The 13,308-nt window shown below is 48.1% G+C and overlaps 1 protein-coding gene across 4 annotated transcripts in view; it reads left to right on the top strand.

Moving 5' to 3' along the window:
- The first annotated feature begins 11,557 nt into the window (after positions 1 to 11,557).
- Positions 11,558 to 13,308, top strand: part of UBE2V1 (ubiquitin conjugating enzyme E2 V1) — a 35,335-nt gene continuing 33,584 nt past the window's right edge. The window contains exon 1 of one of the 4 annotated variants that reach the window (XM_066234157.1): positions 11,558 to 11,634. Coding sequence is in view for 1 of the 4 variants with exons in the window: in XM_066234156.1 (XP_066090253.1) it covers positions 11,613 to 11,634 (22 nt within the window). In the remaining 3 variants the exon portion in view is untranslated. The remainder of the gene's footprint in view (positions 11,635 to 13,308) is intronic. The other 3 variants (XM_066234156.1, XM_066234159.1, XM_066234160.1) reach the window with 3 other exon arrangements.

Genomic DNA, 13,308 nt, shown 5'->3' on the forward strand with positions numbered 1-13,308 from the left:
TGCCTCGTGTTTCCTGGTTGGCTGGGGAAGGGGGAGTACGGAGTCTGGAGGGTAAGGCCTGACCCCTAGCCTATCCCCAGCCCCCCCCCCCCAGACTCAGGATGGGGACATTGTCACCTGAGACAGTGAATTAGTGTTGATATCTGCTCCAAATATTTAAAGGGACCCATGATTTGGTAAGGAATGGTTCTCTTGCAGGAGATCATGATGAGGGTAATGAAGGCTGATCCCCATTAGTGAATTCCTTCAGGAAATGTTTATTGGCATCTAGTGTGTGCCAGGCTCTGACTTGGACTCTGGGACCGGACCCTGCAGTGAGCACAAACAGAAAAAGACCCTAGTGGAGATGACCTCCTAGGGAAAGGACAGTAAACATAAATAAATGCACATGGGCATTCAGATGCTGATTTGCAAAGAAAACTAAACAACATGGAACCATATTGGAAAAGCAGGGTGGTCCAGGAGGGCCTGTCACAGAGTTGACATTTGAGCTGAGATCTGGAGTAGGAGATGGAGCCAACTGGGGTGAAAATGGGGAAGATGCTGCTTGAGTGGACAGCAAGTGCAAAGGTCCTGAGGCAGGAACAGGCTTAGGTTTTTTAAGAGATAGCATGCTTGTACTGAAATGAACAAGGGGAAAGTGGAAGGTGAGGTTGGGAAAGTAGGGACACAAGCTGAGGCAAGGGGGGAGATACTGGACATTTCAGACAAATGATTATCTTGTTCATTTATTCATTGAACAAATAATTATAAGGCACCTCCTATGTGCTAGGCACAGATTCAGTAGTGAATACCACAGGCATTACAATCAATATCTCATCTGGTTAAAGAGTTTCTACAATACTAGGGGAGGGAAAGCCTATGAGGGCAGAAATGACAAAAGACCCAGAGTAGTCAGAGATAAAGCACTTTTTTTTTTTACAGACAGAAGGACAGACAGAAACGGAGATGAGAAGCATCAATCATTCGTTTTTTTTTCGTTGCGCATTGTGACACCTTAGTTGTTCCTTGATTGCTTTCTCATATGTGCCTTGACTGTGGGCCTTCAGCAGACTGAGTAACCCATTACTCAAGCCAGCGACCTTGGGTCCAGGCTGGTGAGTTTTTTTTTTGTTTTTTTTTCCATTTTTCTGAAGCTGGAAACAGGGAGAGACAATCAGACAGACTCCCGTATGCGCCCGACCGGGATCCACCCGGCACGCCCACCAGGGGCGACGCTCTGCCCACCAGGGGGCGATGCTCTGCCCATCCTGGGCGTCGCCATATTGCGACCAGAGCCACTCTAGCGCCTGAGGCAGAGGCCACAGAGCCATCCCCAGCGCCCGGGCCATCTTTGCTCCAATGGAGCCTTGGCTGCGGGAGGGGAAGAGAGAGACAGAGAGGAAAGCGCGGCGGAGGGGTGGAGAAGCAAATGGGCGCTTCTCCTGTGTGCCCTGGCCGGGAATCGAACCCGGGTCCTCCGCACGCTAGGCCGACGCTCTACCGCTGAGCCAACCGGCCAGGGCGGCTGGTGAGCTTTTGCTCAAACCAGATGAACCCGTGCTCAAGCTGGCGACCTCGGGGTCTCGAACCTGGGACCTCCGCATCCCAGTCCAATGCTCTATCCACTGCGCTACCGCCTGGTCAGGCAATAAAGCATTTTTTTAAAAAAAATGTGACCCATAACTTCCTTTACCTTAGTTTGCCCACAACTAGACTTTGATTTGTGTTTAAAGGGACCACAAAAGGATGGGGTATTAGAATTCATCATAGATTACAAAAAACTATAACAGGCAAGAATAATTTTATCATTCATATAACTGAAAAGTTCAGAAGTGGTTTTGACTTCAGCTTTGGCAAGACCAGGGGCTCACATGATTCATCAGAACCTGGTCTCTGCCCTGGCCGGTTGGCTCAGCGGTAGAGCGTCGGCCTAGCGTGCGGAGGACCCGGGTTCGATTCCCGGCCAGGGCACACAGGAGAAGCGCCCATTTGCTTCTCCACCCCTCCGCCGCGCTTTCCTCTCTGTCTCTCTCTTCCCCTCCCGCAGCCAAGGCTCCATTGGAGCAAAGATGGCCCGGGCGCTGGGGATGGCTCTGTGGCCTCTGCCCCAGGCGCTAGAGTGGCTCTGGTCGCAACATGGCGACGCCCAGGATGGGCAGATTATCGCCCCCTGGTGGGCAGAGCGTTGCCCCTGGTGGGCGTGCCAGGTGGATCCCGGTCGGGCGCATGTGGGAGTCTGTCTGACTGTCTCTCCCCATTTCCAGCTTCAGAAAAAATGAAAAAAAAAAAAAAAAAAAAAAAAAGAACCTGGTCTCTGATTAACTCTTGTTTTCACTTAGTTGACATTGGACCAGCTCAGCAATGAGAAAAGTCTCCTTTTCTGGTAGTTGCAACAAAAGCCCCAGGGCAGGCTCTCATTGACCTAGACTGGGTCATGTGCCCATCCCCTGAACCAGTCGCCTTCGTGGGGGTGGTAAACTGGTGGCGAAGTGTTTTGACTGGCCAGGGCTGAAGTGTAATACGTCCACCTGGTGTTGCAGAGGCAGGATCAGCAGGTCCCAAACCACAGGATGTGAGGAGAGAGGGATGATCCCGACCCCCCCCCAAAAAAAGGTGTTACCAAAAGAAGTCTAGAGTGGAGAGCATCTGAGATCGTGCTCTCAGCATGTCACCAGTTTGGCTCAAATAAACATCAAAATTCTCTACAAAAAAAGTCTATGGTAGAATGGGCAGACTGCCAAGCCCCTTGGAGGGGCCAGATAAGAAACACTGGGCTGCAGGGGTTGGTTTCCCACTCCCAGGCCTGCTGGGGAGATTTTCCAGGCCCTATCAACCTGTTAGTTGCCCTGAGCCAGGGGAAAGAAAAAAAAAAAAGCCTGAGGCCCTGGCAGGTTGGCTCAGTGGTAGAGTGTCGGCCTGGCGTGCAGGAGTCCCGGGTTCGATTCCCAGCCAGGGCACACAGAAGCGCCCATCTGCTTCTCCACCCCTCCCCCCTCCTTCCTCTCTGTCTCTCTCTTCCCCTCCCGCAGCCAAGGCTCCATTGGAGCAAAGATGGCCGGGTGCTGAGGATGGCTCTGTGGCCTCTGCCTCAGGCACCAGAATGGCTCTGGTTGCAACAGAGTGATGCCCCAGAGGGGCAGAGCATCGCCCCCTGGTGGGCATGCTGGGTGGATCCCGGTCAGGCGCATGCGGGAGTCTGTCTGACTGCCTCCCCGTTTCCAGCTTCAGAAAAAAAAAAAAAAAAAAAGATTGCATCCAGTAATTAAATACAGAATAAAAATTAAAAAAAAAAAAGCCTGACCCCGGAGAGGCAAGTGACTTGCCCACAGCTAGTAAGAGCAGCTGATGCTGACAACTTGGGTGGCCTGGAGACACCAGGTCCCAAAGGGCAGCTGCTACTTACATCAGCTGATTAAAAAGGCGCTGAGAATCCAGATTTTTTACATGCTAGTTCCATTTGTTGTTTTTTAATTTTAGAGAAACATCCCTCTGTTGTCCCACTTATTTATGCATTCTTGGTTGACTCTTGTATGATATGTGACCTGACTGGGGATCAAATCCCCAACCTTGGTGTATCAGGACAACTCTGTAACCAATTGAGCTAACTGGCCAGGGCTGGGTCCATTTTTTAAATATGCCTTAGGCAAAATGAAACAGGTCTGTGTGTTTTGACTTCTGCCCTCTACTTCCCAACTGGTGCAGGGATAGCCCAGTTTGAGGTGGACTTGTGCTGCTATCTTGTGGTGGAGTGAGGCAGGTGGCAGTGCAGGGCAAGCGGATTTCCAGCTCCAGATGTCCTGTGTCCTCTGTGCTCACTTAGAGGGCACTGGGTAGGGTGCCAGCCCCCAATTTTAACCCCACTCCCATTTTGGTTTTGTTTTTTAATTTATTGGTTGATATTAGAGAGACAAAAAGGAAGGGAGAGAGAGAGGGTGCATTCATTTGTTGTTCCACTTAGTTGTGCATTCATTGGTCACTTCCCATATGTGCCCTCACCAGAGATCGAAACCACAACCTGGTGTTTCCGGATGGCGCTCCAACCAACTGAGCTAACCCACCAGGGCCCCACCCCCTTTTAATAAACCTAAAATCTCAAGTTCCCCTCTTAAACATTATTTTGTAATAGTAATACATGCAATAAGGTAAAGAATTCGAATCAAACAATACAACAGTGGAGGGAGGTCAGCTGACTATGGCCAGTGGGCAAATTGGGCCAACCAGTTTTTCTCTGGCCCCATGAGCATTATTTTAAAGTTGAGGGGAAATATTTCCTAACACACGCAATTCAAATTTTAGTATCGATTATAACATTAGCACACAACCACACCCATTCACTTGCATATTGTCTGTGGCTGCTCGTTCAATACACAAGCAGTCGAAACACCAAATGGCCTGCAAAGTCTGAAATATTGATACTTACAATCTGGCCCTTTACAGAAAAACTTAACCAACTTCTGGTCTAGAGTGAAGAATAAATTGCTCCCCACTCATGTCCCCCCCCAAACCCTCAGTTCCCCTCCCCAGAGACCATCATTTTGACAAGACCCTCCCAAGTCCCTTATACAGGCATAGAGGCATATCTGTCCCCTCTTTCATAAAATAGGTAGAATATTATATACACAGTTCTGCACTTTGCCTTTTTTCACTCAATATATTTTGGAGACAGTGTTATATCAATGCTTCCTCATTCCCTATAGCATTCCAAAAGCTACGTGGACCTGGCTTTTTAAACTCATCTTTCATTGGATGTTGGGTCGTTTTCAGTCTTGGGTAATACAAACAACTATTATGTATATTGGAGAACTGAAATCTTTGCTCAGAAGGATCAGTAGACCTGAGGGGTCAATCCTGAGGAACAACTGGGTTAAGGGTGTTTGTGTGTTACATTCTGATAGCTCATGCCACACTGCCTTCCACTGAGGCCATGCCCATTTAAACTCACAACTTTGAAGAGTGCCAGTTTCCCCACACCCTTGCCAACACAGGGTGTTATCGAGTGTTTTGTTCTTTGCCAATCTGATAGGTGGTTTTAATTTGCATTTCTCTTACTGTATTTCATTGAATCTAAGACATCATTGATTATAAGATTCATCCTGATTTCACAGATGTTTGAATATAAAAATTTGCATTTTAGAATCATTGAAATACAATATGTTAAACGAGACTGGGTATCTTATCTCATTTCCTTACTCTGTACTTGTCCTTTTCCTATTTTTTCTTGGGAGGCGGGGTAGTAGTGGTTAAAAGCTTGGGGTTCAAATCCTGGCTCTACCACTTAATAAGCCTGTGACTTTGGGCAAGTTACTGAACCTTTCTGTGTCTCAGTTCCCCACTCTGTGAGATGGGATAATAATGGTACCTACCCCATAGGGTAGTTAAGATTAAAAGAACCAAAACACTATGTTTCTGGGACATACTAAATACTCTGTAAATGTTTGCTATGATTGTCATCTTTCTTTTGGATTGTTTATCTTTTCTTAATGAGTTGCAAGGTCTCTTTATAAATTTAGAAACCTCATCCTTTTTGTTTTCCCCTGACTCCAGACCCCTGGTTTTTATTACTTTTTCCTTGACCACAGAAGTAACAGATGCTATAAAAACTCTGACATTATAGAAGTCAACTATACAGAAGGAAGATTGATTGATATTAGAGAGACAAAGAGGAAGGGAGAGAGAGAGGGAGCATTCATTTGTTGTTCCACTTAGTTGTGCACTCACTGGTCACTTCCCATATGTGCCTTCACCGGAGATCGAAACCACAACCTGGTGTTTCTGGATAAATTTTTCTGTAAAGGGCCAGATTGTAAGTATTTCAGGCTTTGCAGGCCACTTGGTGTCTTGACTGCTTGTGTATTGAACGAGCAGCCACAGGCAATATGCAAGTGAATGGGTGTGGTTGTGTGCTAATGGAAACAACCAGTGCCCAGTAATAGAGGAGCGAGCGAATGAATTGTACCATGACCCCCTGCCCACCCAATCCAATTCCTTTCTGGCTGCATATGTTAGCAACTACATCAACCATCAAAGTATCTTAATGCCATACTTCAGACACACCAAAGGGGGACAAAATGCCATGTATGTGCCATGAAACGCCACTAGAAAATGTGTTACACATCCCATCAACTACAGACCCTCCCCAGATACTCTACTCTCTGTCTTCTGGGTACCCATGCCACTTCCTGCCAACAGTTCGTCAGCTTTATACTATCTGTAGTTTGTATTATGAAAGCTATAGCATGAGGTTAGGGTTTTTTTTATTAACTATAAATTGGAAATATAAACAAAATGATATCATGTCCACAACCTTGCTATTCAAAGTGTGGTCTGTGGGTCAGCATTAGCATCCCCTAGGAGCTTTTTAGAAATATAGAATCTCAACAACCCCCACCCCCATGGAACTAGAATCTTCGTTTTAAGATTCCCAGCCTGAAAAGAAAAAAAAAAGATTCCCAGCCTGACCAGGCGGTGGTGCAGTGGATAGAGCATTGGACTGGAACATGGAAGACCCAGGTTCGAGACCCCAAGGTCGACAGCTTGAGCGCAGGCTCATCTGGTTTGAGCAAGGCTCAACAGCTTGAGCCCAAGGTCTCTGGCTCAAGCAAGGGGTCACTCAGTCTGCTGTAGCCCCCCGGTCAAGGTACATATGAGAAAGCAATCAGTGAACAACTAAGGTGCTGCAACGAAGAATTGATGCTTCTCATCTCTCTCCCTTCCTGTCTGTCCCTATCTGTCTCTCTCTCTCTGTCACAAAAGAAAAGAAGATTCCTAGTGATTTGTGTGCACATTAGAGTTTGAGAAGTATGCATTGCTCCAAAAAATAATATCGTAGATTTTGTAAAGTATATTGCATTTTTAAATATTTTAATTTATTTTTTCAAAGTATTCATGCCTTTCACATCCCAGAGGTTCTCAAACTGCCTAGATGTTTTCTCACCTTCTTGAGAACAATGTTTTTTTTTTAACATTTGTATTTTATATCAGGTAGTAGGACTGGATTTTTTTTTTTTTTTTTTTTTTTTTTTTTTTTTTTTACATAGAGAGAGTGATAGATAGGGACAGACAGGAACAGAGAGAGATGGCAAGCATCAATCATCAGTTTTTCGTTAGGATACCTTAGTTGTTCATTGATTGCTTTCTCATATGTTCCTTGACCGCAGGCCTTCAGCAGACTAAGTAACCCCCTTGCTCCAGCCAGTGACCTTGGGTCAAGCTGGTGAGCTTTTTACTCAAGCTGGTGACCTCGGGGTCTCGACCCTGGGTCTTCCGCATCCCAGTCCGACGCTCTATCCACTGCGCCACCGCCTGGTCAGGCAACAATGTTTTGGAATAAATGCTGTTTAACAGTCCATGCTTATATATCTCGTAACTGGAACACTGTGCCAGCTTCCTCTATCTATCTATTAGGTATACTTTTGGCTATATACAACCAAAACTTACCTTTAAGATCAACTTAAGTAATAGTTATTATCTCACATCTTAAGAAGCCTAAAGATAGGCAGCCCCGGGGTTCGTTCAGCAGCTCAACTACACTATCCAGGTTCTTGTTCTTGCCTTCTCTGCTGGCACGTTCCATGTGTTAGTTTTTTTGGCCTCAGGGATGTGCCTCATGGTTTCATCATGATTGCCACAGCTCCAGTCATCACAATCTCATATTATAGGAAGGAGGAAAGGGGACTATCAAAGGAGTAAAACTTTCCAAACATGCACCCTCCCCAACACATTGGACAGAAAGAACTAGGTTACAGGCACATCACTGGATCAATCAATAGCAAAAGGAAATGGCAGTGCCCAATACTGTCTTGGATTCACACCTAGACACTGGACCTCCTGGCCTCCTAAACAAAACTGGGCTTCTGTGAGCACCGAAGGACACGGTGACGGGACCAACAGTCAGTCGCTAAAAATGCCAACCCGCCCATCTTTTGCTTAAAACCTCCCAGGCTCCGGCTCCCTCATCAGAGGCAAGTGCCCCATGATTAAGAGAATTAGATTCCAAATCTGATTTTACTCCTTCCTGCTTGTGTGACTCTGGGAAAGCCATCTAACGACTCCGAGCCTCAGTTTCCTCATTGACAAATGGTGATGATAATAGCTACTTTTCTTTTCTTTTCCTTCTTTTTTTTTTTCTGAAGTTGGAAATGGGGAGGCAGTCAGACTCCCGCATGCGCCTGACCGGGATCCATCCAGCATGCCCACCAGGGGGCGATGCTCTGCCCATCTGGGGCCTTGCTCTGTTGCAACCAGAGCCATTCTAGCGCCTGAGGCAGAGGCCACAGAGCCATCCTCAGCACCCGGGGAAACTTTGCTCCAATGGAGCCTTGGCTGCCGGAGGGGAAGAGAGAGACAGAGAGGAAGGAGAGGGGGAGGGGTGGAGAAGCAGATGGGCTTCTCCTGTGTGCCCTGTCCAGGAATCAAACCCGGGACTCCCGCACGCCAGATGACAAGCATCAATCATCCACTACTACTGAGCCAACCGGCCAGGGCGATAATAGCTACTTTTCAAGACTCACTGAAAATTAAATAATTAATAAATGGCAACTAATACTTACATAGCCCTCGTTCTGTGCCAAGCCCTTTTCTAAATTCTTTAGTTCTATTAACCATTTTAATCTTCCCAACAATCCCATAAAAATTGGACTCTTCTGTCTGCATCAGCTGAAGCTACCGGTTCAAGCGAGTTGCCAAACGGCTCAGGTGCAGGAAAGGAACCTTCCACTGCTCAAGCAACGTGGGACTACAACTCCCAGCAGGCTCTGCGGCACCGCTGGACTATAATAACCAGTATGCTCCGGGCCACCCTGCTTAACCTATTTCCTCCTGAGGTGCGTTACAGAGAAATAACGCGTTTTTTTCGATTTTGCTTGCCAGAAAATCCCCTACGAGAACCAAGGGATCTATGCGAGTAAACATTTATCAGCACTGTGGATAAGAAACATGTGTTATCCTCACTTCTCCATCTCTTAGTTCAAAGACTCAATTTCTTCACCTATAAAATGGGGATTATCCTGCCTAGCCTGTGGTGGAGCAGTGGATAGAGTCGACCTGGAATAATAAGGTCGCGATTCAAAACCCTGGGCTTGCCAGGTCAAGGCACATACAACAAACAACAAGCAAGTGAAGAAACTATGAGTTGATACTTCTCTCACCACCCCCCTAAAATCAACAAACTTTTAATATAAATAATAAAATGGGCATATTCCTAGGAGTTGCCACAATGACTTGTGAGAATTAAAAGTGGGACGATATCTTGGTAAATGTCAGTTCTTCAAGTGTCCCCTCCTCCCAATGTGCCAAACGGTTTTATCAAATCATTTTATCTCCACAGCCACCCTATGAGGTTATATGCTCATCCTTCTTTTGAGAAGGGGAAACTAACCGGGAGATTCAAGTCTTTCGGCTAAAATCACACAGCAAAGTGCGTGGTGAAGGAACACTCAAACCTGGGCAATTACACTCCAGAGTTGAGTCTACCTTAAGAGCCCAAATACTTTCCATTTGCTATCTGATGCTTCACAGTGACCCAAAGTCCAGGGCAAATATTTTCTATTCTCTTCAAGGTTAACTTGAATCATATGATACATGGAATAATGTCAAAATAATTGTGTGTGGCCAGTACTGGGAAGGAGATACACATGGCACTTAGAGACTCAATTATGGCTGAATTTGACCTTGATTCAGCCATCCAGGTCAAATTTCGGAGGGATGCTGTCTGTGAGAACTGAAGAGTGGGAACAGCACAGTCCAAGGCCCTGAGGAGGGAAAGGATGTGTTCCAGAGCCCTTGACAAATTGCTGTTGTAGCCCTGGCCGGTGGCAAAATGGATAGAGCACCAAGGTCACCAGCTTGACCCCAGGGTTGCTGGTTTGAGCCTTAGGGCATGTATGAAAAGCAGTCGATGGGTACACACACAACTAAGTGGTACTTCTCTCTCCTAAATCAACGCGGGGTGGGGGGGGGAGGGCCAATGTAACTGGAGAGATACAGCAAGTCTCAGAGGTGCAGGCAGTGCCATTGAAGGGGGAAAGGGAGGTACCCAGGGTGCAAATTTTAGGGAGGCATTCACTTAGAGTTGTGCAAGCGCAGAGCTATGACCTCAGAGTGCAAGCCTCCTTAAATTTGGTGCCTTAAGACACTTAACTGGCCTCATTCTAGGCCTGGCCCTATATGCAGTGTTGTGGGTAAGGTGGCCATCCATCCTGATTTGCCCTGGAGGATTCTGGTTTATTCTTGTTGTCCCAACAAGATTATACTAGGCCTCCTCTCATTCTGGTGATTGTCCTTGTTGGATGCTAATTCTATGGTTACTCAATTTGTAGAGTCTGTATTTTTATCCTGAGGGAGTAGAGAGAACCACTGAAAGTTTTAGTGGAAAGGTTTTTGAGCAGACTCTGCTACCATGTAGAGAATGGACCTTGGAGGCGGAAATAAAAGCGGCTGGCATTATCGAAGTGGAAGACAAGGGCAGCCTACCCTGAGTAGGAAAAGTGGATGGTTGAGAAACGTTCAGGAAGCATCGCTGTCTGAACAAGGTGATGAACTAGATGCGCTGGGTAAGGCTTCTGGCATTCTGGTTTCCTATACTGAAAGTTCTGGTCCTCCCTCTGCCAGTGTTTAGTTGTGTGACCTTGAAGCAGTCCCTTCACTTCTCAGAGCCTGTTTCCACAACCATGTAAGGGCTTCTCAGACCACTTACAGTAAAGAAGGATATATGTCTCCACAGCCTATAAACAAACTGCTTCCTCTACCTCAACATTCAGACCTCCTTCTCATCATTCTGGTCTCCCTTGAAATGTGATCACCTTAGGAGTCCACCTTAGGAGTCTCTCTGACTACCTCCTGGCGCCCCTTCCCTGGTTTACTCTCTATCCTATCATAATTATGTTCTTTCCTATTTATTTGTTTACTTGCTCTGTCTCCGACTACAATGTAAGCCCATAGGAGCAGGGACTTGTTTCTTCAGAGATGTATAACCACTCTCAGCAACTAGCGCAGTGCCTGGCATGAAATGGATGCTTGTTTGTTTGGATGAACAAATGGATTGATCAGTGAATGAATGAAGGCTTTCCCTGCCACCTTAATGCCCTCAAAATCATTTAGCTGCCTCACTACAAGCTTCCTCTAGCCCAGGAGCATCAACTCGAAGCAAGACGATCTGGCCTGGCTTCAAATTCTGACTCATTCACGTAATAGCTGAGTTTAGAAAAATCGCTTAACCCCTTCAGCTTCATTTTTCACATTAATTCCGACCCAGTAGAGACGCTGTGAGGCTACAGCCAGATGGGAGAATGACCGAAGGGAAATAGGAGCTCTTATTATAGCTTTCTTTTCATCTTTTTCTTTTAACAATCGCGCCCTCCCAGACTGATCACCCGTGCCCTTCTCACCAAGCAGTTCAAGACCCCATCACACCCAAGGGCGCAGGACTTGCAGTTTGCTAGGCCCTTCCGCTCGCAAATATTTCCTCTCTTAAACAGGCAGAGGGAAAAAAAACCTCGCCCGCGCCGGGTCGCGTGGTCCGCGGATCCGGCGTCAGCGGCAGCGTCTGCGCAATCGCGCACGCCTGCGCAGAAGGTCCCAGGAACGGGTGGGGGGTGAAGAAGGGGCCGGCCTTCGAGCGACAGCGACGCAAGATGGCAGCCACCACAGGCTCGGGTGAGCGGGGGTGCCGGGCCCGCCCGGCTGAGGGATCTGGGGCTCGGGTCGGGGGTCGGGGACTCGCAAAGGCCTTTGCAGCGTGACCAGGGCTTCTGCGCTGCCTCTGTCCGCCGGGATCCGTGGCGGCAACCCGGCCGGCCTGAGTGGGGAGGAGGAGCAGGCGGCGGCCGGAAGCACGGGCGGGGGCCTGAGGGGCCTGTGGGCGGCGCGGCGAGGCCCAGAAGCTCCCCAGGGCGGCGTGAGGGCCCCGTTGAGAGGAAGGGCCTGGTCCTGCGGCGCTGATGAGTAGCGGGAGCGAACGAATGGCGAGACCAGCGGCACTCCTCGGGGTCGGCGGCTTTTTGGGAGAGATCGAGAGGCTCCCTAGAGGAGGAGAAGGAGGCGCCCCAAAGCGGATCAAAGTCCTTTACTGGGTGCTGTGGGTCCGAGTGAGGGGGGAGTCTTGGAATGGCCGTTTGAGACTTCAGAGAAGCCCGTCGGGATGGATGAGAGGAGGAAACAGGATCCTGAGGGATGACTGAGGGGGATCCTCTACTGGCTACCAGGACGGCTCCAGCGTTAGTTTTGAGGATAGGGTTAGTTGGGGAAATCTGTATTTTAATTAGAAAATGGAAGCCTTGGGCTTGTTGATTCTGGGGGGATTAAGGGCGTCTCCACACGATCGGTGAGGGGGAGGGGAAAGGATCTCTTAGATTCCTGAGGGTGCTGGTTGGTGCGGCCGATAGTGAAATGACCCCGTCATTACAGCCCCTATTGGAGGACACAAATGTTAGCTTTTAGGAGGCAGGCTCCGATGGGGCAGTAGCTGGAAACTTTGCGATTTTGGGTGGAAAGCAGCAGAGATTGGGAGCCTTGGAAGTGTCTGGTTGGGGCGGGATCCCAACTGAGGGAAGCCCCTTGCAGTGTGGGTAAAAGTGGGAAATGGTCACGTTTAAGAGAAGGAAATTCTCCTCCATTGGGTGAGGGAAGCATACCCTGGAACTCTAGGTTTTATGGAGACTGGCACTCCTGCCCACTCCTTTGGACATTAGGAAAAGAGGGCTAGATGGGTATAGGGAGAGGAATACAGGCAATGGGAATGTTTAGGGAAGGAAGGCTGGGCAGCAGGAAAGGGAGGCTCCACTTTGGGGGAGGGGGAGTTCTCCCAGTAGGTTATGCAGTACTGATTCTGAGGCTGAATTCCCTGCTCCTCACACCTAAGATGGGCCTGAGAATCACATCCGGAAAAGATCTTTTTCAGATTCAACATACCCAGGTGGGACATCGGGGGATGGACTCAGACTGGCCTTCCTGAGGTGGGGGGCTGATGAGACAAGAGAGTCCGATTCTGGAAGCGCAGGATTTGAGGGAGACAGTGCCCTTTTGTTGCTGAGGAGGCTGTACCCTGTAGTGCCCACCAGTGAAGTTGGCCAAGGAGGTCCTCCCAGATAGTGGGTGAGCTCTGATGGAGGAAGTAATCCCGGCTACTAGCCTGGTACTGAAATCCTCTAGCTATTGAAGGCCCCACCGCAGCAGCCCAGTTTGGAGAGGGTTTGATGACCTAATATGAACATGTTGTTCCTCTAGTATCCTAAGGAGTCATCTTTGTCTGTTGAGTGGGAAGAGAAGGAAATGGATGTAGGGGATCCAACTAATGTGACCTACCACAGTTGTTTTTTATACTTAACAGCA

Source organism: Saccopteryx bilineata, chromosome 6 (assembly GCF_036850765.1).
Source record: "Saccopteryx bilineata isolate mSacBil1 chromosome 6, mSacBil1_pri_phased_curated, whole genome shotgun sequence".
NCBI classification, from domain to species: Eukaryota; Metazoa; Chordata; class Mammalia; order Chiroptera; family Emballonuridae; genus Saccopteryx; species Saccopteryx bilineata.